This window comes from Poecilia latipinna, unplaced genomic scaffold, assembly GCF_001443285.1.
Source record: "Poecilia latipinna isolate Pla-1442-1.1 unplaced genomic scaffold, P_latipinna-1.0 Scaffold196, whole genome shotgun sequence".
Lineage (NCBI taxonomy): Eukaryota > Metazoa > Chordata > Actinopteri > Cyprinodontiformes > Poeciliidae > Poecilia > Poecilia latipinna.
The window spans coordinates 337,954-362,073 of NW_015112812.1; the positions used below are offsets into that span (position 1 = coordinate 337,954).

The 24,120-nt window shown below is 40.8% G+C and overlaps 2 protein-coding genes across 6 annotated transcripts in view; one reads left to right on the forward strand and one right to left on the reverse strand.

Moving 5' to 3' along the window:
* Window positions 1-158: 158 nt before the first annotated feature.
* gnat2 (guanine nucleotide binding protein (G protein), alpha transducing activity polypeptide 2) lies at window positions 159-8,031 on the reverse strand. Its single transcript, XM_015030968.1, has 9 exons — window positions 7,724-8,031; window positions 5,314-5,356; window positions 4,891-5,032; window positions 4,646-4,803; window positions 4,407-4,535; window positions 3,354-3,483; window positions 3,102-3,255; window positions 1,259-1,474; window positions 159-939 (listed from the first exon to the last, which is right to left on the reverse strand). The coding sequence occupies exons 1-8, from the start codon at window positions 7,827-7,829 to the stop codon at window positions 1,284-1,286; spliced, it is 1,053 nt and encodes a 350-aa protein (XP_014886454.1). The 5' UTR covers window positions 7,830-8,031; the 3' UTR covers window positions 159-939; window positions 1,259-1,283.
* A 5,159-nt stretch (window positions 8,032-13,190) lies between these two features.
* The window catches only part of ampd2b (adenosine monophosphate deaminase 2b), a 25,232-nt gene continuing 14,302 nt past the window's right edge, over window positions 13,191-24,120 (forward strand). Inside the window, exons 1-2 of one of the 5 annotated variants that reach the window (XM_015030954.1) lie at window positions 20,158-20,361; window positions 20,532-20,689. Coding sequence is in view for 1 of the 5 variants with exons in the window: in XM_015030952.1 (XP_014886438.1) it covers window positions 13,500-13,608 (109 nt within the window). In the remaining 4 variants the exon portion in view is untranslated. The other 4 variants (XM_015030955.1, XM_015030952.1, XM_015030957.1 and 1 more) reach the window with 4 other exon arrangements.

Below are 24,120 nucleotides of genomic sequence, written 5' to 3' on the forward strand. Positions count from 1 at the left end.
TAATGATTTTCACTTGGCTGCCTTTTCCACTTACATCAAAACAGGATATTTCTAAGACAGCAGCTCTGTCATCGACAAGCTGTCGTGATGGGGCTCATCATCCACCGCTTTTGTTCAGCGGATGAAGATTTAACTGATGTAAAGACGCAGACACGCAGTGAAGTTAATGCATCTTTATTTCATGCCTCTACATTTCATAAGAAAGAACAGATTCCCATTCCCTTTTCTCGTAAAGCATCCATCCTCCAGTGTTTTCCTCTCACATGTTTCCAGATAATTCATCATTCAAAACATAACTCGTCTATTCTTATGTACAAAGTTCATCTACCATGCTTGTCGTTGTCAGATTTATTCATCACAATAAAATGTTAAGTGAATTCAGTACATTAACACTATTTAGGTTAGATACATGCACGATTGGGTTTGTAATCTGGACAAACTGCAAGCACTGGGAACATCAGAGAAATCTGCTCAGCAACTTTTCAGCTTAAATATCAAGATCACAGAGACTATTGCACTCAAAACCAAAACAAAGAAAATGGTCTATTCAGAATTTTTTTTTTTTTTTACTTTTCCCATATGGCTTTAATTATTTTAACAGAGCTTGGCTTTCAGATCAATTATAATTTATAATTTATACGTTTTAAAAACTCAATGATAATCAGAGAAGCAGCTATTTCATCTTCGTACCTTTAATCTTTTAGCCGTGTAGGAATCTGAGGCTCCACAGTTCACATGGTGACTTCGTATCTGTTTTTACTCAGCCGGACGTGCAGAGAGTTGCAGGAAGGAGATGACGATATTCTCTAGGAGCGTTCAGCCACAGCGTGACGTGGAGATGATGGCATAAAACACAACAGTCTGAGGACGCCCTGTCCCCCGTCAGTACACGTCTTTCCTAATGCCAATGTGTGCGGGGCTCGGGCTGAAAAAGATGTTCTGCAATGAAAGAACACGAGGAAAAGTTGTTAAAAGCTGCTCAAGAAAACGTAAAAGTAAGCTGTAGGGAGGTTGTAAAGACTTTAGCACAAGTCGTCATGGGGATTACGTCAGTCTTTTTATTTGTATTCGTCATCCTCAGCAGTCCACAGGGGGTCCAACCTTTCCTGCCTGAGTTTCTGTTTTCTCGTGTTACGGCCAGTTGTTGTTGGCGAGCGACACGATGGCCAGAGAATATCGATTTAATAAAATTTGCAGGGCTCTGCCTCGTGTGGGACCCGTTACTGTATGTGAAGACAGTTTCTAAAAGATCTTGTACCTCTCTCCCGTCACTCCGGAGCTGCTTAGAACAGACCGCAGTCTTTAAGGTTTTCTTTGATGATGATGTCCGTCACGGCGTTGAACACGATCTCGACGTTCTTCGTGTCTGTGGCACAGGTCATGTGGGAGTAGATTTCTTTCTGACCCTTCTTCATGTTCAATTCCTCGAATTGTGTCTTGATGTAGCCACTGGCATCATCATATGTGTTGGGGCCTGAAAGACGTTTTTCGACAGATACGTGCATCGGTTAATGGAGACAAACCAGCCCTTCAGGAATACTCTTTTTTTCTGTTCTTATATCAGCATATTATTTTCCAGACAAAAAGCTAGAAAAGAACTAAATGACAAATTTGAACAGAAAGGCCTCAACTATAAGATCTTTGACAACAAATAATGTAAAAATGAGTGAGAGAGACAGAAATGACACCCAATCAGATCCCATGACTCGTTAGAAGTGAAAGATAATATAATTAACATCCAACATTACTAATTATTTTATTTAATCTTCGACTTTATATTTTAGTCAACTAAACCTAAAGAAGGGTTGATGACGAGAAAAAAATAAAATCTTGTGATATATATGTCACCTGTGATCCACACCCAGTTTCAGTGCTGCATTTGTGTTGGGATTAGTGGCGTGGAATTCCCAGTGTCCTGCTGCATCAGCACAGGGTACGCTACCTTTAACTTGATATGAGCATCTCGTATTGTTATTATTTTTTGTCTTAATTTATAAAGAACTGTCTATTGGTGACCTATCCAGGGTGTACCCCGCCTCTCGCCCAGTGACTGCTGGAGAGATAGGCACCAGCCCCCCATGAAGCTGCAAGGAAAAGAGACTATAGAGGATGGATGATCTCACATTGAAAGACAGACCATCCATGGGTGCACTCAAGATAAACATAGGATGTAGGCAACAGCTGTGTGTTGTCAGTTGTAATTTCAGTTTCAAACAGTCAGCATGCTGAGGTGAGTGAATCTGAATCCATGCCTTCAGCATAGATAGAGACTACATAATGTTATTAATGAGTCATTGTTGCGGTACTTGAGTCACAGTTGCAGTTATTCAGTTTGTTGGAGCAGAGGTGGTCAGCCACTAAACTAAATCAAAATGACAAAATAATCACAGATTTCTATCATCTATAATTTCCCATTATAGTTTATATGGTTTAAATGCATTTTAATAAAAATGCCAGAGAAAGTGTGACTGCAGTTTCTCTCCGGTGTTGTGGTGCATAGATAAATTCAGTGTTGTTTTTTTCCCCCTCATAAATAGCCTTGCTCTCTTTGGGAGGCAATGCAACTACTTTTGGTGCAAAACTATGTGTTTTAGGAGTTTCAGCTGCCTGAATGCTACAAACAAGAATAACTTCTAGCCACTGATTGTAAAAGCTGTACAAGAAAGTTTTTCACTTTATTGATAGAGGATTCATAACTGGATATATTATAGCTTCTTTGTATCTCCAGATAAAACAATACATAATATTCTCATTTAAAAAAGCCACAACATAATTCTAACTGAGTTCTAGATAATGCAACCTCTTAAATGTTATACATATTTTAAAATTCATAAAGTAGAAATATACATATATGACATGCATAATAAATGAAGAAAGTATGTTTTCAAATATCTGTTTTATGCTTAAATTCCCCCAAATACTCCAGAAGCTGCTTCCATTCAAACTATAGCCTCCGATTGCCCCCAACATTGGGGAAATGCAGCTGAATCGTTTCAATTTTGTTTTTCTTTGGTGTAATTAACATGAGACTGGGGCAATTTCCCCTCAAAAGTTATCAACCTGTGAAACTCTCTCAATAAGTTGGCGTCTGTTGAACGTACCGTCATAGTCAGGGAAGCAGATACTCAGGTGGACTTTCTTGATCTTCTCCTCGAAGAGATCCTTCTTGTTGAGGAAAAGCACGATGGAGGTCAGAGCGAAGAATCTGTGGTTACAGATGCTGTTGAATAGATGGAGGGACTCGTGCATGCGGTTCTGGAGAGACCAGAGACACAAAAACCATCAGGACATGTTTCGATTATTTTAAGATTTTTTTTTTTTTTTTAAACAGCATTGCAGCCATTCTGACTCACCACTTCATCGTCTTCTACAAGCACCATGTCATAAGCGCTGAGGGCTCCACAGAAGATGATGCAGGTCACACCCTCAAAACAGTGGATCCACTTCTTTCTCTCTGACCTCTGACCTCCCACATCAAACATCCTGTAAAGCGTAAAAAGTAAAATAAGCTCTCTAAGTGGCTAATCACCTGGGAACTTTTATTTAGATCAGTGGTTCTTAACCTTTTTTGAGGTACCGAACCCACCAGTTTCATATGCGCATTCACTGAACCCTTCTGTAGTGATAAATAAAATGTCTTTTTTCCCCAAATTCAAGACATAGACAAGATCACTAAGTCTTCTTAAAAGGTAGAGTCTCTGAGAACAGTTCTTCAAAATATAGTCAGTGTTTTCAGCAAAGTTGAGCAGACTGTCCAGCTCAGCTTTGCTAGGTGTTTAAAATGTGCCACAGTTTCAACAGGTTGGCCATCGAGAGAAACTGGAACCACTTAAAGACTGCGGTATTCTGATTTAGTAATGTAATTGTGTTACCACCCCCACGCCACTAGAGGCAGTACCAACCCCGAAAAGATGCGACTAAGGAGCAGATTTAGAAGTACACCGAAAGTTACAGAATTTGGTAAAAACGGTGAGTTTTGCTTAAGAGTGGAGCTCCTTCAATCAGTGCTCCTCCGCAGCTCTGATTGGCTCAGCAATGTAACGTGATCCTCTGCAGCAAGTGATGGCGAAGCGGGGCGTCATCACGACTTTACACAAGTGTCTTTACCTCCGCGGTAGAGGCTCCACCGAACCCCTGAGACCGACTCATCGAACCCCTGGAGTTCGATCGAACCCAGGTTAAGAACCACTGGTTTAGAGGTTATTTTTTAAATTCTGAGCTAACATGGCTGTCGGGACCACATGGATTTTGAAATCTTGTTCAAATTAGGCGACACACTGAAACTAGAGTTTAATTATTTACTTGAGGTTGTCCCGCATCAAACCAGGTCAGGAAGTTAACTTTGGGCCAACATGTTTCCGTGGAGTCAACTCGTTTTCCATCAGTATGTAAATGTTGAAACTCACCTGAAGTGCAACTCTTTGCAGGAGAACTGCTCTTCAATGATACCAGTTGTTTTGACTCGAGATCGCAGCACGTCCTGCTCGGTGGGCATGTAGTCTGGCAGAGAGATTCGGTCCATTTCGCTGAGGTAGCTGAAGATGTCAGGACGAACAGCAAAGCAGTCAAGATTCACATGTATGCCCTTGGTATCTAGAAATGATCGGCCTTTGTAAGTCGTTATAATGCTGAGGAAGCCGCTCACTATCCAGCAGAGTCGTTCAGTTGGTACTCGGCGGCTCTCTCGAACGCGGCCTGCACTCCAGAGTCTTTCCACAGCTTCTTGATGACATCAGACAGCTCAGGAGGCATTGTCCCTTCCTCAATGGAGTCTGACAAGTTCTGCAGCTTCTGCGCATCCTCCTACGAGTTTTATGCACAATAAGTTATTATTATTTTTTTAAATTCTGCTTTGGAATTCGAGACCATCAGAAAACGTCTGCAGCACACCTGCGCGGAAGGTGAGCCAAAATCGATGCTCAGCATCTCCATGCCTCTGATGATAGCCAGAGTAGACTGCAGGATGTTGCCGTAGATGATCGCCCTGAACTCCATCTGCTCTTCTTTTGTGTAACCGCCTTGGTGGAGAATCCTTTGTTTGAGCAGAAAAACAAACTTTTCATCTCTGATTCTGCCTCAGGTGGAGGAAAGTCTATTTGAAACTACATAAAAATAACATTGGTAAATAAAAGTTGTTTAAAAAAAAAAAATCAAAGGTTGAATGGCAAGCTCCAGAGCTTCTACTGATCATATTTGGTCTATCTAATGCCTACAGTGCCACCCTGTGGATTTTCTTTACTCTCATCGCCACATTAAAAAAACAAAACAACAACAAAAAACAGAAATTTTTCAGTAATGGATTTTAATACTTACTTCATTTGTTTTACGATGGTGCTTTTTCCTGATTCACCAGCACCTGAAAAAGAGGGAAAGTGTCAGCGAAGATATGTGGACTTCTCTGTAAAGCATTTCTCAGTCATCATTCAAATGTGAGTATTTAAGATCCAAACGATGCACAATGCAAAAACACAAAATACTACAAAGTAATTTTGGTTCAGTTTCCTGTGCAAATATAACAGACAAAACTAACTTACAATTCACTTCTCAGCAAGACATTTTTTTTTTCCATTTTGCAAGTGAAACAGTCTGCTAATGGAACAAGTGCTTTGTCATCAATGTTAATGAATTATTTAGCTGAAAACAAGCTCCTGTATGTTGCTGAAGAGTTAGTTCTAAGTTAGCTAGGAGTGATAAGTAAAGATTGGGTGATTATAAAGCTCTCTAAAGACCAAAATCACACCAAAGAAAGTCAATATTTTCATCATGTTGTTGAATTTTAATCCAGAGTTATTTATTTCTCTGGCATTCTTTCGTTGTTCCTGAAGATTTTGCATCCTCTGGTAAAATCCCACCTTCCCAATACACAGCACGTCGGCAAAACTACAATGCGTAGTGAACAATCTTTAGTCACACGTTTTGCATCTGAACAATGAGCATGCAAGCCTAACGTGGGTTAATCACATAATTTCGGTGGCAGAATTGGATGTGCTGGCTGAAGAAAAGCAGATCAGGCTCTGCACTTCCATGAAAGCTGCCGCTGAGCTGAAGGAGTTTATGGCGTCACAGAGCAGTGAGGGCTGACCGCCTGCTCTGCCGCACTAAGCCGTAGACTTACTGCTGAGCTTTTAAAGGGTTCATCCCAGGTTGGCTGTAGTGGTCTTTGGTGAGTGGAGGGTGGGAAACTTTTTGTCATTAAAAAAAAAAAAAGCTAGCTAGCACCATCATCATTTCTTCTATGAGTCTCTGTTTTCCTTAGAGATGCTTTGATTTCAGGTTTATGTTTCTATATGTTTGTCATATAGGGATAGATTTTTAAAAAACGTTTTTTTTTTAGCCAATTTCATCAACAATGTGCATTAATTGAGCAAATTAACAATCAATGTAACTCTTAAGCTCAGAAATCTATTTTTTTTTCTCTTTATAATTCACTAGTTTTAAAGCAGGTTTAACTACTTTTAACGTGTATTTTAATTGTGTCCTAATTTCTTCTTAAAAATATAATCAGTGTTTACATTTGTACAGATGATTCTCAATATTTAAATCATCTGCAAACCTGTTTAGTCTTGGCCTGAAATCTGTAGTTCTTCTCTTCTACCACCAGGGGGCTCTGAATATTTTCCTGTGTTGTTGCTGTCATTGTCAGTGACAGACAACAGCAAGTTACTGCCAAAAAACTTTTAAAAATGGACCAAACCACAGTTTCTTTCCGATGGTTATTATCATGCAATTCTATATCATATCCAGAAATCTCCTCTAAATATAGAGGAGAACTCATCTATATTTTATACGGATAAAATATAGATGAGTTTAAGATCTAGAATCAGAACCATGACAGTCGGATGTGAACGCCATTAAAACATTTTTGTTACATATCATGTGCGAGTTGAGAATCAACAAAGACCTCAGCAAGTGGATCTGCTCTAAACCTGTTAGCTAATCGGATTGTCGTATCACTGCAGGGCTGTGATTCATTTAGACTAAAGTCAGTGATCTTTTAAGAAGCTGCGTCCTTTCATTAGAACCAGAAAGTCAGCAGCCGCTGGTCAGCCGGGAGCAGAGGCTGTTATTTCAATAAAATCACCAAATTTCTAAGGAAACAGTTTGAAATATAGTCAAACTGTAGGAATTGATTATATAGTTATACTTTAATATCGAACTTCAGTGTGAAAATCTGTCCAAATATTTCACCATCAGTATTTATCTGCTATGTGTTTAATAACTACTTTCTCTGAGGTTGTGGATTAGATTCTCTACAGCCTTATGATTTCCACTTCCTCTGTCTGTGGATTTCCTTTAACTGAGGTGTAATCCTGAGCTATGGGAGTGGGTTAAAGCTTCATATCTGCAGTCAGTGCACTCGGTTGTTGCAAAAAGACCCGGAGAGAAGCTTAAACCAAAATCAAATGGTTGAAATCCAAAATGCAAGACATTAAAAATGAAACAAGCGAGCAGAGTTTCAAAGTGAAACCTTCATCTTCCAACCTTTGCTAGTCAATAGTCCTGCTTTGGTTAGTTTGAACTTTGGTCCTCAAACCTAAAAGTGTAAGTATTCTGATTTCTTTCATGCATCTTCTCTGAAGTTATCCCTGATTTTAAAAGTTTCGTCTGTACTCGGAGTCTTCTGAATCCAAAGCCTATCAGCTGAAGAGCTTAGCATCACCTGTAGCTGGAGACAAAAAGCACAACTTCAACTAAAAAGGTCCACTCATATACCACGACTCACCAAGCAGCAGCAGTTTGACCGTTTTAGACTCCTTATCGGCATCTTCCTGGAGCTGTTTTTCCAATTCCTTGGACTTTTTGTCCTCAGCGCTTGCTCCTGCACCCATGATTTCTTCCTCCGCACTCTCAAGGTCCTCGAGGAAGGAAATTTTGACGGGTCTATGTGAGCACCTGCAGAGAATCCTATCACAGCACTAATTGTGCTGAAAGGTGATTTTAGAGCGGAAGGAGATTGGAAAGGAGGGGCTGAGCTTTCCTGAAATGTATCTTGATTAGATGCAGTGTTGTAAAGGCTCAAATGAAGTCACCAGCTTTCACCGGTAGAGATTCACTTCTTAATTCCCTGTTCTTAAACCTGGACTTAGGACGGGCCTCTTCCTGATTGGCCGTTCAATCCATTTAGTCTATTGAGGGCGGTGGGGATTGATGTAAAAGAAGGAGAATATGATCCCGGACGTGTCAGGGTGCAGTGAAAGACAGTGATGTCAATATTTGCTTGTTTTTCATTGATCTGATGTGACTCGGTGTTGAACATATAACACATGTTCAGAACCACCTATAACTATTATTGCTGTACAAATATGAAGCGCAGCCATGGAAACAAACGATTAGTCCTTGTTTTAGAGAAAAGGATGCAGGACGTCTATTGTTTGCATTTCAGAAACGTCTTCTATTTCCATTTTATCTTGAGTTTACTAGTGTTACTCCTCTCATCCCAACTTGAATTTCATGCTTGATGTACTCTTGACTTCAGCATCCGTCACATGGATGAGGCAGGAGGCTGGCATTAAGGTCTTATAAACTTCTTACGGCTAAGAGGTTTAAATCCCAGGTGGTGAGGTGGCTGCTAAATACGGCCACCGTGGCTGCAGCGTGCCGTACAGAGGGGTCTCCACGACGGCACGACCTGCAGCACATTGCACAATCTGCATCAGCTCGAGTGGGATCTCGTCTCACACATTTAAATGCACCCAAATAAAATTCGTATTTGTGTAATTGTTTTGAGGTGGAGTCGTGGGGGTTAAGCCCGGTCAGATTATCCTGCAGGATCGAAGCAGCGTATCCTGTGAGTCGCCTTGTGTGGTTCGGAGGCAGAGAGAGCAGTGGGCGTTGTCTTCGGCACCGTTGGGTCAGCGCTTGTCAGAAGCCGAATACTGAGAAACTGTACTTGAGATTACTAAATCCATCAAAGGCAGATTGTTTCTGTAAACTTTGCTCTAAGTGTGTGACTGAATCAGCCGACCAATACTCTCTCCAGCTCTGTTTGCAAACAAGCTTCATAGAGGGCAGGATGCAAATGAAAAAACTAAGAGAATAAGGCTTGAAAATGATACTGATTTTATATTTATTGACACCACTGAAAAGAACGTGGAAAAAGATATACATATATTATTTCAGCAGCATAATTTCACACAAAAAAAACCATTTAATTCAAAATATTTATTCAATGGGTAAAACAAAGATAATTACCTGATTATACTGAAATAATACTAGCATTACTTCAAAATAAAAACACTCAAATGTAAGCAACAAGTAGAGTAATAGTAAGATTAAAATGCATTTTGTAAAAACATCAATCATACTGAGTCTGATCAGAACATCTGATTGATTGATTTTTTTGAATTACATATTATTATTATTATTATTATTATTATTATTATTATTATTATTATTATTACTCCTGATAAATTTAGGTGCAGATTATTTTTTCCATGTGTCAGCATGTTTCTTCGGTGATGCTAATGGTGTATCTGCGGCCCAGTCAAAGTCCCATCCTGAGTCTGATAGAGAATCTTCGAACGGAGCCGATCGGGTTCCTGAAACACTTTTTGTGTTTTGCAAACTGTTTGCACATATGCAGGTTTCTGCAGGAGGAGCCGGTTGAACAAAACTTGGATCAACCTTTCATCCTGGCAGGCAGTCTGAGAGTTGAACGAAGTCACAATGAAGCAGGACAAACCGCATCCTCATTAAGATCTCCCCAGGGAAGGCAATGATCATTATAACGTCAGGAGGGAGGGGTGATATGTGCCGTAGAAGCATTCCAGCAATGGAACCAAGAAACACACCCAGGATTGTGAGAGTGAGAACCATGTTCTTCATTATCTTTTCACAGATATTGCTGCATGGATTCTCGGGAGTCTCCAAGATTGGGTCTATGTGACTCTCGCTCATCCTGACCTCGACTTGCTTCTGCATTTTGATGGCACAGATGTATGTTATTCAGTGCAATGTCTGGACTTGTTGGGAGATATCACACGACCAATGCAATTTTTGGAATCCTTTGCAAAGTCATGGCTCGGCCACTGGAGCAATTTACACCAGAACGTCTCCAAATGAATGTTGAAAATGGTGAGAAGCAAATAAAAAATCAACAGTGGAGCAACGTTGAACTCATAAAAACACTTCTTTCCAAATAAGACACAGACTGTGTGCAGAACTAGCAGCACCGTCTTGACTCTACGCTGACTTTCATCTGGGCAGTCGACAAATTACCCAGTTGTCTCCTGAATCACTCGAGGCTGCACACTTCATTCTGCTGCTAATGTTCCACTAATTGCATGCAGCCTAAATCCCCGAACGCTTTCAAGCAGGCTAATCGCTGTAACATATCGAGTGGTGGTAGCCAATCCCATTAGGCTGTGGTCGGAGTAGGCCGCGCCCGGCGCGCAACCACCGCGGCTCTGATCTGTTGACGAGATTACCGCCTTAGATCCACCTGAGTGACAGGAACGAGCCACGTTACATCATGACCCAAAGAAGGGGAGAAAAAGAAGTAGCTTTGCCCCACTTTAGTACGGATGAGCTGGTCAGGGTGAAAGCTTGCTAATGATTTCTCTGCATAATGAATGAAAAAGGCTCATTCTCCTGCTAATAATGGGAATTTCAATGTGGTTGGACATGAGGGCCTCCTTTAAACAAAGCATCCTGTTCGGCGGATGACCAAACTGGATCGAAGACCTCTGTGATCCAGTGAAATCCCGTTTTCCTCTCTGAAAGATGTGCGTTGAAGTGTGAATTTGCCTTTGGTGTGTGTGAAATCCTGAGAAGGCTCCATTACCGCAGGCTGATAAGCTCACGTGGGTTTAGTCTAAGAGCCTCCCAACTGAGGACAAGAGGTGGGTCAGCTCTTGAGCAAAAGTCAAAAGCTCAAAAAAGAAAATAGTCTTTCAATATATTCTCTCACTCAGCTTTTAATGTATTGATTACCAATAGATGAGACGACATCAGCAGGTTGTCTGGATATTTACATGTCTAAGCAATCTGTTTTCTGAGAAATCCTGAGATACAGTTTAAAATTCTCTACTTTGTATAAATTTGCATTTTAAGCTTTTCAAGTTTACCTTGAGTTATTTTACTGACCTGTGGAGGAAGCTAAAGATTAGGGTGATGGTAAGGATGCCTTACAATCCATATGTCGAGATCTCTAAGACTTAGAGCTAAACTGTTGAAAATATGAGGGGAGACACGAGAAAGTCAACAATTAGAGAAAATTTGTTGATTGCTGTAAAGCAAGTAAATGTTTTGTGTTGATTATTCATCAGGGTATCAGTCACTTTCAACATACCATGTTTTAATAAAAAGTAAATGACTACCTCGTGGAGATGGGTTACACAAGATGTCGCAGTTTCTGTTCATGCCACAAGAGGGCGAATGTTTCCCACTGTTTCTACATGTTTTTACAGCGTTTCAGTGGCATGAATAAGTAATAAGAAACCTCACACACAGAGACCCTCCTGCTGAGCGCATTCATTCATGGTTGACCCCATTAAACCCTTTGGTTGGCGGTGAGCTGGTCTCACGTACCACAGGAGGGATTCAGTCGAAACCTGCTCATGTTGAAATGCTCATCAAGGCGCTGCATGTTTATCTTTTAACTTTTATTAAAGTTGTTACTTCAGGTGCCCTGAAAAATGCATGCCTGAACATGCATTGTCTTCTTATATCATAAATACATTATTCATGTGGAAATGGAGGTTTAGGAATGAAAATTAATGATTAATAAGGGAGTTATGACAATGTTCATTAAAAAAAACAAAAATAGAGAAAAATAAGACAAAACTAAATTAGGTAAAAGAAAAAGTACATGTTTGATGCTTTTTAGCAAAAGTAACAAAAGGTGAAAATGAATGGCAGCGAGCAGTGAATACATAATGCAAAGAGCATGACCTGATGATGAAATTCATTAAGCTTATAGAAGATTATAGAAGAAAACAGCAACATACCTAGTTTACAAACAGAACTCTAAACACTAATGCTAAAATAAGACATTGAAGGTTTAAGAGAGCAATTTTTTTTTATCTAACTTTTTATCAAACATGTACATATTTCCAGGAGATTAAAGAAATTGTTATAATTAATCTGAAAAATTACAAGGCCTGTCAACACAGTTATTGCAGGTAAAAAGTGAGGTCTATCAAAAGGCCTTTTGTAAAACAATACATTTTTGTAACTTTCTGTAGAATCACTCACAGAAACTGGTTCTTGCAGGTCTCATTGTTTCATAGAAGATTATTAGTGCAGTTAGCATTTCTAGCTGTAAAAATCTGCTGCTTTGTAAAGCAGTAGGGTGGATCTGGTTGCCTTAGTCGCAAAGGAACATTTACTCTACAAAATGAAGAAGATAGGACATTTCCGCTGCCACACAGTTGTATTTACAGCCTGTTGAGTTACAGCTGGTGTCAGGCAGCAGACCGGGTGATCACAAAGAGATAATTGGGAAAGAATTATACAAACAGGGGAAGATGCGGACAATGATTGTGACAAACAAAAACACTTGGAAATAAAATTTGTAATTAAAAAACAAAACAGCCAAACGTGAAGAAGTTCTGAGTTTCCGATGATCACTGCTAACCAGTGCCTGTTAATAACCAGCTAATTATTGCTGCATCTTTGAAATCACATCGGTGACAGAAGCTTTGCAGCGACTTCAGTCACATTTTGATACGATATGTGAGAACAGAGAACATAGGAGCCCAACAAAGTGAATTGATTTTATTGAGAACTTTCTGTTCAGTCCATATTTTGTCAGTGCTGAACCATGAACGCGAAGCGCCTGCTCTTGTTGGTACTGATGCTGCGGAGCGTGGATCTACCTGCATCACCTCTGCAGATCTTCCTCCATGTCTCACTGACTCGCTGTGCTTGTTGATATTATCGCCTTGCCGCGTTCACACTTACTTATCGAATTTTATGCAGCCCCTTTTATAATATATTAATAGAAAGTTTTCTAGCCAACACTCTGCACTACAGAGTACGCACAGATTTGTGGTCGTCATGGCAACAGCAGAACAGTGTGCGTGTGTGTTGTAGTGGTTGGTTGTTGTGCTTGGCTGTATAAGTGTGTGTGTTTTTTGCGCATGACCGGGGAGGGCTAGGGGGGAAGCGGGGTGGAATGCGAGACCCTACATCACCCCCCCCCCCCCCCCCCCCCAACCAACGCTGCAGCTCAGGCGCCGGGGTCTTTTTGCGGGGGGGCGGAGTTTGTTTCTCTGCAGAGGGATGCTGATGCTGATGGACCAGTGAGTCTGGAAACCCCCGCTAATACACCGACTGCAGTGAAACTCCCTCAAGCTGAAAGCATCTGTGCTACATCTCTCTCTCTCTCTCTCTCTCTCTGTCTCTCTCCCGTCTGTCCTCCTCCTCCTCTCTTCGCCTCCTCTCCTCTCCTCACTCGCCCAGCATCTCTCCGTCCTCCACAGCTCAGCCTGACTCACTCGGTTCTCCTCCTCTTCCTCCCCTCATTCGAGCCGAGCCGAGAGACACGACCCGGGATCATGTCCTCCAACGTGCCCTCCGGGACCGCAGCCGGTGGCTCCGGGGTCAAAAACAAGCCTCTTTCGCCTTTTAAGAAGCGGGGCAGCCTGCAGTACACGGCCAGCACAGGTGAGTGGAGGAGGTGAGAGGAGGTGAGAGGAGTCACACATTAAACATCATGTTTCTGCTCTGACAGCTTCTCCAGGACGAGTGACAGAAAAAGTATGACAGTGTAAATAGAAACACTCGGTGCGCATTACTTTCCCCTGAGTTGGAAGAGGTTGGCAGTAGTTGAAATGCAAACCTGTTGATTGCAGGAAGATGCAACGGAGGCTGTTTTCTGGGGGAGATTTCAGGCGTTTTACTCCTTTGCTGACAGCATGTTTCGGTTTCACAGAGCTGCACCACAAATGAGCCACACCAGTGTGAAACAATTTAGCCATTGCGTAACTTGTTTTTCTCAGGTGAACACCCCTATGTTGTTAGCCGTCACGTTTTAGACTGAATTTTTACTTTGCAATAGGGATAATGTTTTTAAGGCATTTTGCAAATTGACTCTTCCTGTCTTTTTTTTTTTTCCTTGAGAGAGAGGAAACTTGATGACTGTGGTTTTTGCTAAGCTGGTTAACTGCAGAAAGAGAATATGTATGTTGGTACCTCAGGACTTTGTCCTCGGCTGAAAGAGAGGATTAGCCTCCACTCTGATGTATGCACGGCCTTTTATCCAAACCACAAAGAGGAGGCATCATATGCCGATCCAGCCACACTTTCTCTGAAATGCAAAACTTGTTCGTTCGTTCCAGAGTGATGTGAGGCTGAGGGATCGCTCTCTGAAACGAGATGGAAGCGTCCCTCTGTGCAAACTGTATTTGCCTCTTTTAGCCCCACATTCAGGCGTTAGGGTTTCCTTTTCATCAGGGAAAATGCAGAAAATAATTTCTGCATCGGTGCAGGTTTCAGGGATTTTTTTTAGTGCAGGGGATGGTAAGATGGAAATACTGGTTGGAGTAATTTAGGAAAAAATGTTGTCATGGTTTGGATATTATTTTTGCTGTTTAACCTGCAGTAGCTCTCTGTAGTGTACAGTACTGTTCCAAAATGCCATGTCACTCTAATACAAAAAAAAACACTAATACATAATAAATCATTTTAAAACATTTTCCACAAAATCATATATCCTGTACAACAACTCATCTACGAAATAAATACATTTTTATATGGAAAAAAGTTCAAAGGTGCTAAAACTTGGTTGCATAAATATGCACACCTGCAAAAACACACTTTGATAAAACATAATTTCAATCAATTTCAGCGTTCAGCTTTCTGAGTTAGGAGGACAGATTTTGATTTTGTGAAATGTCTCTAAATCTGTTGACATCCTTTGTTTACAGTACTATTCAGACGACCCCACATATGTATTGTCTAATTCAGCTCTGCACCATTTCAAAACATTCATTTATCTTTCACAAATGAGTCTTTTGTTGATTCGAATCCATATTTAGACTTACAAACCAACAGTTTTTGGACAAAAACTAGCATGATGCTGCCAACGAGCCTCTCATTTTGTATTCACTTGGTGATGTCAACTTTTTTTTTTTTTTTTGTTACTTAAATACTTGGACAGAATGTTTCAGCATGTTCTGCTATGGATATTTGGAGATTTGAGACGATTTTCGATGTTTTCTTTGGAAGAAAGACTTTTTATGTTGACACCACAACCCTCAGTGCAGACATGTGGAAAATCCAGGAGATGTTTGTCAAGTTGAACAAAACCACTAAATGAAGGAAATTGTAGCTACATTCTGGTCATTGCAGAGCTCATCTTGGTTCTTCCAGTTCAAGTTAATTTGATTATCTGAACTGAAGAAAAGCTGAAGCTGAATCAAAAGGTGCTTCAGCAGAGTGTGTGGCACACTTATGCTATTTATAGGTTATAGCATATTTACATTCTTCCTTCAATAAAGCTCTTTGTTTTCCATTTGGATTATGTAAGACTGTTATCCTTGTACGTTGAAAAGCTTTGAAAATGGTGAATCAAAGTCTACACTTTTCAAAACCTCTACGTTCCAGTTGTTGGCTTTATGAGAGAATCAAAGAATAAAATCTCTGGCAACAGGAATAAAAGCAGAGATCATGCCTTGTGGTATAATTGCACCTCACCGTGTTATTGTGATAGCAGCGTATCTTATTTCATAGTGTTTGCCACAGCGGTGTATCATGATGAAAATTTGAAGTCCATGTCCTCCATCTTGACTTGGACAATTGTTATAGTCATATTTCTTCAAAATCTTGCATTGTTTAAATTTAAAGTTGTCTCAGTAATCTCTTCCTGTTCATATCTCCACTGGGAACCAACAGCGGCATGCTCAGACTTTAGTTTACGGTCAGCGTGTTCAGGAATTTGACATCTAATCCAGCAGCAGGAAAGCTGAGCGAATCATCAGCTCCCAGATCAGGATGTTTTCAGCAATTATCCACTTTAGTAGCTCGTAAACAAAAGCATTATTATAAATAAATGCTCTCATGCTGGGTGGAATAATTAAACAGATGCTGTTTTTTTTGTTTCAAGTCCATTTTTCTTTTGCCTCTTCAGTGTTAGAGACTTTCAGTCTGCAGAGGCACGTGGAAAAAGCAACATTCACATTTGATTTTGTTAAAGCTTCCAGGGAACTAACTGAGTAAGCAAATATGACATTTAGGTGACTCATCTCTTTTGTTTTGTGCTTTTATTGCAAGGGCGCGTGTGTAGTTGGGGGGCAGATTGTACAGTATTGTAAGTGCGAATGCAGCGAAATTAGGTTGATTTGCTTGCATAAGATCAGATGGTTAACTCTACAGTCTTGTCAAATAATTAATCAGCGCTTATTGGATTCGTTTCTGCTTCAGCCACTTTCAGTTGAATTGTAAATACAGGTCGGAGCATGACGTCTTTCAACATCTAAACGACACCTGCATGCAGCAAAAGTGGATTATCCCCCTTTAACGAGTAAACGTGCCCGGCTGAAAGGGAGCAAATGTGAAAGTATGCTGCAGGATCAGAGCAGCTCAGAGTTGGAGTGTATTTTGTGCAGCATGTTTGAGCACAGTGTCTGTGTTTGTCACATCATTGCAGGGCGAAGCTCGGCAAAGAGCAGCTTTAGATGAATCTCTTCTCCGGGTGCGAGGAAGGTAGTTGTGGGATCAGAGACACCCACTGTCCAGCTCGCCCCCACACCGCGCTGATACAATTTGGACTTGTTGAGGCACCGAAATGTGTGCAAATGGTTGTAAATGAATGCAGCAGTAGCTGTCTGCTTGAGTCATAACAGCTGTCTGACATTAATTGAGACCAAAACGGTTTAATGGAAAATGCATTAACAGCAGGGTGGAAAAAAAATAACAATATCATACATTACGGTGTGTGTTTGGGTTTCATTTGTGTTTTTGATCTTTATTTCTTCCATATTCTGCTCATCTCTCTGTATTCATTATTGTTAGTAGGTGTTGCCATGCGATTTCTTTTTTTTTTTCTTTCCTTTAGATTATTTTCTTAGTGTTAACCTTTTCCCCCTGGTTTGTGGTTTCTGTGAGTCTTTGTTCAGCGTCTTTGCATTAATTATTCCCTGTTCCTCCATCCGTGCTTCACGTTTCACTCTCCTCATGCTTCTGCTGCAAGTTTTCTGATTTCTTTATTCAAATTTCACCACGGTTCTCCAAAGCTTCTTTGGTCCAGCTCTAAACACACACTACATGACAACAGTTTTCATACCCCTCTTATTGTCACAGTGCAACCAAAATCTGCAGATTATTTTACTGTGATTTCATGTGATATACCAACACAAAGTGGAGTGTATTTCTAAAACATTTTTACACGTAAAATAAGGTGTCTGTTTGTTTTCAGATCCAGTCGACGGTTTGCAGAAATGTTACAGTTTCGAAAATCAAGAAATGAGAAAACTGAATCTGTCCTTTGACAAACAGATTAAAGTCAGTCAGATTGGGTGAATATAATCTGTGAGTAGTAATATTCAGGTCCTGCCACAGATTTTTAGTTGAGCTTCAGTCTTTCCTTTAACTGGAACAGTCATGAATCATGGCATTTAGATGATGGCATGTTTGCAAAATCTGCTTCTCAATCACATCCCAATCACCCCTATTAATCTGCTTCTCAGATTAATAGAAAGAGCCAGAAAGACGTTCATCACATTTGTAAAAGCAGCTCATAGCCTGTGATAAAATGTGAAACGTTCCCAAAGTAAGTCCTTTATGAATCAGCTCACTGATTCATAAAGGTCATTCAGGAAGCAATGAATGACCTTTGATCACGCTGGGCTTCACCCACATGCTGCTCACACCTCTTTTGCCTGTGTCACTTGTTGCCACTGTCACAATCCCACACGGATGTCACGGCGCAGGTCGCAGGCAAACACTGTGACGCCACAAGAATCTAATCTGAGGTAATAACACACATTTCTCTTAATGATTGACCAAAACGACGACACACCTTCATCAGATAACCTGAGCTCAGACACTCCGACCTTTTTTGTCTCCTTCCCGCTGCTCGGATGGAGCAACATCTGGCGTGGGATGGGGGCCTGGGAGGGTGGGGTCGCCTCTCTGCTGCCCTGGAGCCTGATGGTGTTTCGATGCAGTCGATAAGTCGACAGAAACCTTGACAGCAGCTGCTGGTCGCACGCAGAGAGGTCCAGTTTGGAACGTACAGACATTAGACCACATTTTTAATGGCTGAAAATGTTTTCATGATCAAGTTTTAACTCTAAATTCTGCTTATCATTTGAATAATGTGGCATGTTTGGCCCATAAACACTAAATTACCTAGAATTTAACTAAGCTGAATGGGAAGCTTAAAGATTAAAAAATTGATTAAAAGATAAAAGAAATTTCTGCACTTTCTCTCATAAATTTCTCTCATAAAACAAAATTGTTGTTTAGTCTTAACACAGCTTGACAAATTTCTCAGATGATTTTTTTAAGAGCTGCCTGTAAAAATAATTTTCATCTATTTGATAAGATGCCAGATTGACTTAAAACACCCATAATGCACTGTGAACTACTTTCATTTTTATGTGCGGATATGATGGACGTGTCTTCACATGATTTAATATGAATAGTTTATTTATAGCAGGTTATTATCTTGTTAATTACAACACCTTTCTAAGATCGAAACCATCAGAAAAATGCAGACAGACATCTGTTTAAAACCAGGTTTAATTTCATCTCTTGAAGTTATTGAACGTCATTCAGATGTTCATCCATCACAATGAATCTTCATAAATGCAGTTATTTGGCTGTAAAGCCTCACATGACCATTAGAGAGCGCCGGCTCTGAATAAATCCATGTCTCAATGCTCACTGAAAACCAATAAGAGTTCTTCAAAACTGATTTGTATTTGAGTAGCGTCTAAGATTAACGGGCATAAGAAGGGACGAGGTGGATTTTCTGCTGCTCTGGCTGGGGGGGTTCATTTTTTGGTAAAAGTGTCACACTCCATGATGTCATCCCCATCAGGAGGGCTTTACAGAACAAATTGTTTTTTCTCTCTGTTCGTGATTCCAGTCATGTGGGATTGCATAGAGTTACTGTTACTTACATGTTGTGGTAAGAGGATGTCCAGAAATTGAAGGTAAAAGTCGAGTTGAGTTTCAGCAGAACAGCAGCTCATGTCTTACTGAGCTGACAAGCAGGCCAGACAAAACACAAGAGCCCCTGAAGCAGTGATGTCGAATGGACAAAAATCAATCAAAGATCAGGAATCATGACGTGAACAAACAATGAAATAATAATCGTCTCATCTATTAGTTGGTAGCATTGTTGCCTTGCAGCATGAAGGTCCTGGGTTCAGATCCCAGCCTGGGGTCTTTCTGCATGGAGTTTTTGGTCAATAGTTTCAACCAGAAAGTGTAAAGTTCAGTGCAGAGTGGTTTACGGGAACAGAGTCATAAAAATACAAGAAAAAAGTCATAATATTATGACATATTCCTGTAGTATAAGACACATGTATTGCAAGAATATGTGACTTTATGAGTCATATCCTCATAAAGTCATATGAGAATATTACCTTATTCTCATATTATTATCACAACTTTATCCTTGTATTATTTGGACTTTATTTTCATAATTTTATGGCTTTATTCCCATATTACTACGACTTCATTCTCATGTTGTTTCAACTCATGACTTTATTCTCATATGAGTTTATTCTCATAATACTATTTTTTTTAAATAAATAAAAATAATAATTTATTTTTATTTATAAAAATAATTTTTTATAAATAAAATTATTATAGTTATTATTATGAAAATAATAACAATACTATTATTATTTTTATTTTTAATTATTTTTTTTATTTTTTTAGTATCTCCCTAATATGCCATGGTAGACGGGAACAACGAAGCGGCTCTTTAAGTGGATTTATGAGAGAAGATTCAGTTCTGGTCACGTGTTGAACACATTTTTTTTCCCCCCCTCAGACTTCTACTATGAAAACAACAACAACAAAAAGGACAATGAAATGTCAAACCTTACAGCTGAGACAGCACCGCTTTGTTCAGACACACATGACACAAACATCCCGAACACATGGTCCCTTCAGCCAAACACAGCTCAGGCGACTGCGCGGAGAACAGGGGGGGGGGAGGAGGGCTGCTGGACCAGTTCAGCCCAGGAGAGACGGCGCTTTCCCGCTGATGCTCCTTCGTCTCCCCCACCCCCGCCTCCTCATCCTCCTGTGGTACGGTCCAGATAGATGTCAGAGGCTTTTAAATGAGGAAGATCGGCTCCAGAGGCGGCTAGTGCAGTGACAGCTGGCCTGGACCAGGAGGCAGGCAGAGCAGAGGGGGGCTGTGAGGGCGAGTTCATGGATCTGCCGGACCTGCTCTGTGTATGTATGACAGGGACAGATTATGGATGGCAGCAGAGATGACTGATGGTTTTGACTCTGTGAGTGCATTGATGTACAGGCACGAGTGTGTTTGCAGTTGTTTTATTTTTGACTTGGAGTGTTTCTCATTTGTTTCTCTCCATCCCTCCTTTGCCTCCCATCATGTTGAGCCCATGCTGAAAGGACAGCAGTCGCCATCCTGGGCCATTTGCTGTTTGGCATGCTCCATCTCCCAGCCAGGACAGCGACTGTTTCCCTTCTTCCCTCTGTCTGTCTGTCCTCCCTTGGCTCTGCTAGCTGCTGGTTAAAACTGGCTCTGAGGAGACAGGTATGCTCCACTACCCTCATCCCTCATTACAAAATGCTCCCCTCCTCTGTTCCTCTCCCTCTTTCCCAACCACCTCTCTTCTGGCTGTCCTCTGACGGCTTCGTGCTACAGCCCCAAGCAGCGCTGTCTTTAGAGTGCAGAGGAGACGGCGTGCTGATTGATCGCCCCACAAACTTGCTTCCTGGTGCGTTTCCAGACTGGGTAAAATGGTGCAAGTGTGCAGAAAGAAGAAGTCCAGATCGATAATGCCCGCAACTCGCCGAAGCTGTGGGATCTTGGCGGGGCTGTAATGCTGGACCGCATCTGGGTTGTTAATGTTTTCTTAGTTTCCACAGGGCAGGCTGACGAAAAGCAGAAAAAAGAGAAGAGGCTGTTTTTATATCACTTTTGGCCTGTGGGCATGGAGATAAAAAAGCGTCTCTGCAGACAGAAGCAAGTTTCTGGGTCCTCAGATGGATGTTGAACCACAAGGAAACAAGTTTTTAAATGCTGCTTAGTTATCATAATATGAAGGTCTATCAGATGGGCATTAAATCCTGTTGGATTTATTTGGCTGTAGACAGCAGTCAGTACCAGAGACGGTTAGCTTGAAGCATGTTTTTGTAGAAACGTGTAATATGTATGATTTGAAAACTCTTGATTTTTGCATTTCGTTTGACAGTTTTACCAGAAAGCCATTTATTTATTTATTTATTTATTTATTTATTTATTTACATTCTCTAAATATCAGAAATAAATCCGATTTCTGCTTGGAGTTTTCCAAATAAAACTCTTCTACGGCATTGTTAGTCTCCGGCATCCCAAAGCAATCTTGCCTCTGTGAGGATATGTAAGTTTTACTGAGAAAAATATTTTCCACCGAGGCGATGAGTCACAGCCCCCCACAGGCGCAGGTAGACGATGGTGGCTTGCATAGCGGCCTGTTTGATGGTAAAACCAGAGAGATTAAGGGAGGATGTTGAATTTTATTCATGCTGAATATTTATTCTGAATAAGTTGGAAGGCAAACATTTACAGACATGGATATGGAATACAACATACCGATCTCGAAGCTATGCAGAGTCACATGACTCTGTCTGTCTCTTGCATACAATAAAGGACCTAAAGTCCATCCATCGTCTAAAAACCTGCTGCTTGCCCTTGCCAGGTTGCGGGGGAGCTGGGACTTATCTCCAGCTGTCTCTGGGCGACAGTCGGGGTACACCCTGCACAGTCCATCACATGACAGCACAGAGACAGACAGGACAGACAACCACGCACACACTCACAATTTAGAGAGAGCAATTATACAAACAGTCATGTTTTTAGACCGTGGGAAGAGGTCGGAGAACCCACGCACGCACTGGAGAATATGCAAACTCTAGAAAGACCTGAGTCGAAACCGGTGCTCCCAGCTGCACCACAGTGCAGCCTGGGGTCCAAAATGCGCCATGAAAGCATCCCCACATTGTTATACGGCTACCAGTCTGAGGTGTCGATACAAAGCAAGACGGGTTTGATGTTTTTGCCACATTCTGGTCCTGCAGTCTGATTGCAGCAGCAGAAATCTAGACTCACAGGCCAGGACCAGAACTTGTTACAACCACGTTACTCTGGTTGCAACAAGTTGTTAAGAGTTACTGACCCCTGATATCAGCAAGGTCTTTTTGTTCACACGCATGCTTTTCCTTGGATAGTTTCTGGGGATTTTTAATCCGGTCTTTATAAATCTGGAAAATCTGAAAGGAATGTTTTGTTCGGAGATTCCAGCAGATCATCTCTGTCTGACACAAACAGCCATAATGTGTTAAAATAATTTAATCCCCTTTCTTCCCCTTTCTGACCCTCTATTCACTTGCTTTACTTTGTGTGGATAAATGCTCTGAGTCCCTAACAAGTGACTGGCAGATTCACAGTTCATTTTAACAAGTTATTGAGCAAACGTTTCTACTAAAGAGCCCCCAGTGAGATCGCATCTCCAGCCTTTCTCTCTGTTGTGTGAACCCTATTTAACCTCATTTTGACTCGGTAGATGTCAAGCAGTGAGTGTTGACTCTTTTTATTTTTTTTTTCCAGTATCTCTTAGATCCTGTAGACAATTATAAACCAGTTTAACAAATTTTGCAGGAGAACTTTGGTCAATTTAACGTCTGTGCGGGCAAAATACTTCCAAGAAAAACACTGATGGATTTAATTTCAGAGCGGTTTGCTCCCCGTCCGTGAGGGGATGAGTCATTATATAACCATAAACGCCACTGATCCAAATATAGCAGCCATTAGGGGCTTAGCTTCAGGTCTGGAAGCAGTGGCTGGGCTTGGCCTTACTGCATCCCAGTGTGGTTGTCGCATCCTGCCCTCCACACCAGTGTCCGGTGTCATTAGAGCGGCTTAATATCCATTGAACTGACAGCAGAAATAATATCCTTGGTTGCTGCTGCGCTGCACAGACGTCTCTGATCTTATGAACAGAGCAGCGTCAATCTGTGACTTATAGACAAACTGCAGTCTATCAAGCCTTATTCATGCTTTTGTTCTGTTTTTTTTTTTTTTTTTAATCCAGACAGCTTTGTTTTGTATCTTAAATGTGACCATTCAGTGTAAATCTTTTTGACTTTGAACATAGGATGTGTAACATCAGGCAAAGGAACTTGGTATGAAAATCTGACTTTTGGTAAAGTCATGGTATTTAGATTTAGACGTCGATTATTTGATACTTTTGTCTCTTCAAGTCTCCAAACCATTTTCTGTTGAATTTAGTTCTAGATTCAGCTACTTTGCTTTACTTCTGGTGAAATTATTCTTTTGTTGATTTGGATGTATGTTTGGACTCAATGTGTTCATAAAAAAAGTACATTTCTCTCTAACACCTGAATGTGTTTGACAGAAACTGATTCATTTCCTCCAGACAAAACAAAAAAAATCCTTTCATCAGACAAAAGTGATTCTGCCACCACCATGTCTCTCTGTGGGTATAGGTGTTATTTTGGCGATGCACCGGGCTGTTTTTACACCAAAAAAATATTTTTGGGAATTGCAGCTGGATTTGTTGTGGCTGTTGTGACGTGCAGTTGTCACCCCTCTAATAAAAAAAAAAAAAAAAAAAAAAAAAAACAATCCAGTGACTGTTTTCGAATCTAGAGCTGAAGGTTTTGAATGAAACTGTCAGAAAGAGAGTCAAGCTCAGAAAATCTTCCTGCCATCTAAGCTCGTAGTGTCATTCAGTGAGAAGGTTACCTATGGTGCACGTCCACATCAAATACAGAATGTGATTCCTTTTCCATCTTATCTGCACTGTCAATACTGCAAGCCATGCCAATCTCTCAGTCAATACAGCAAGAAGTGGGGCGAACTGTGGTGACGCCGCAAACCTCGCAGGGCAGCAAATCAAAACGACTTTCAAAAAACATTATGAAATAAACCATATATATATATATATATATATATATATATAT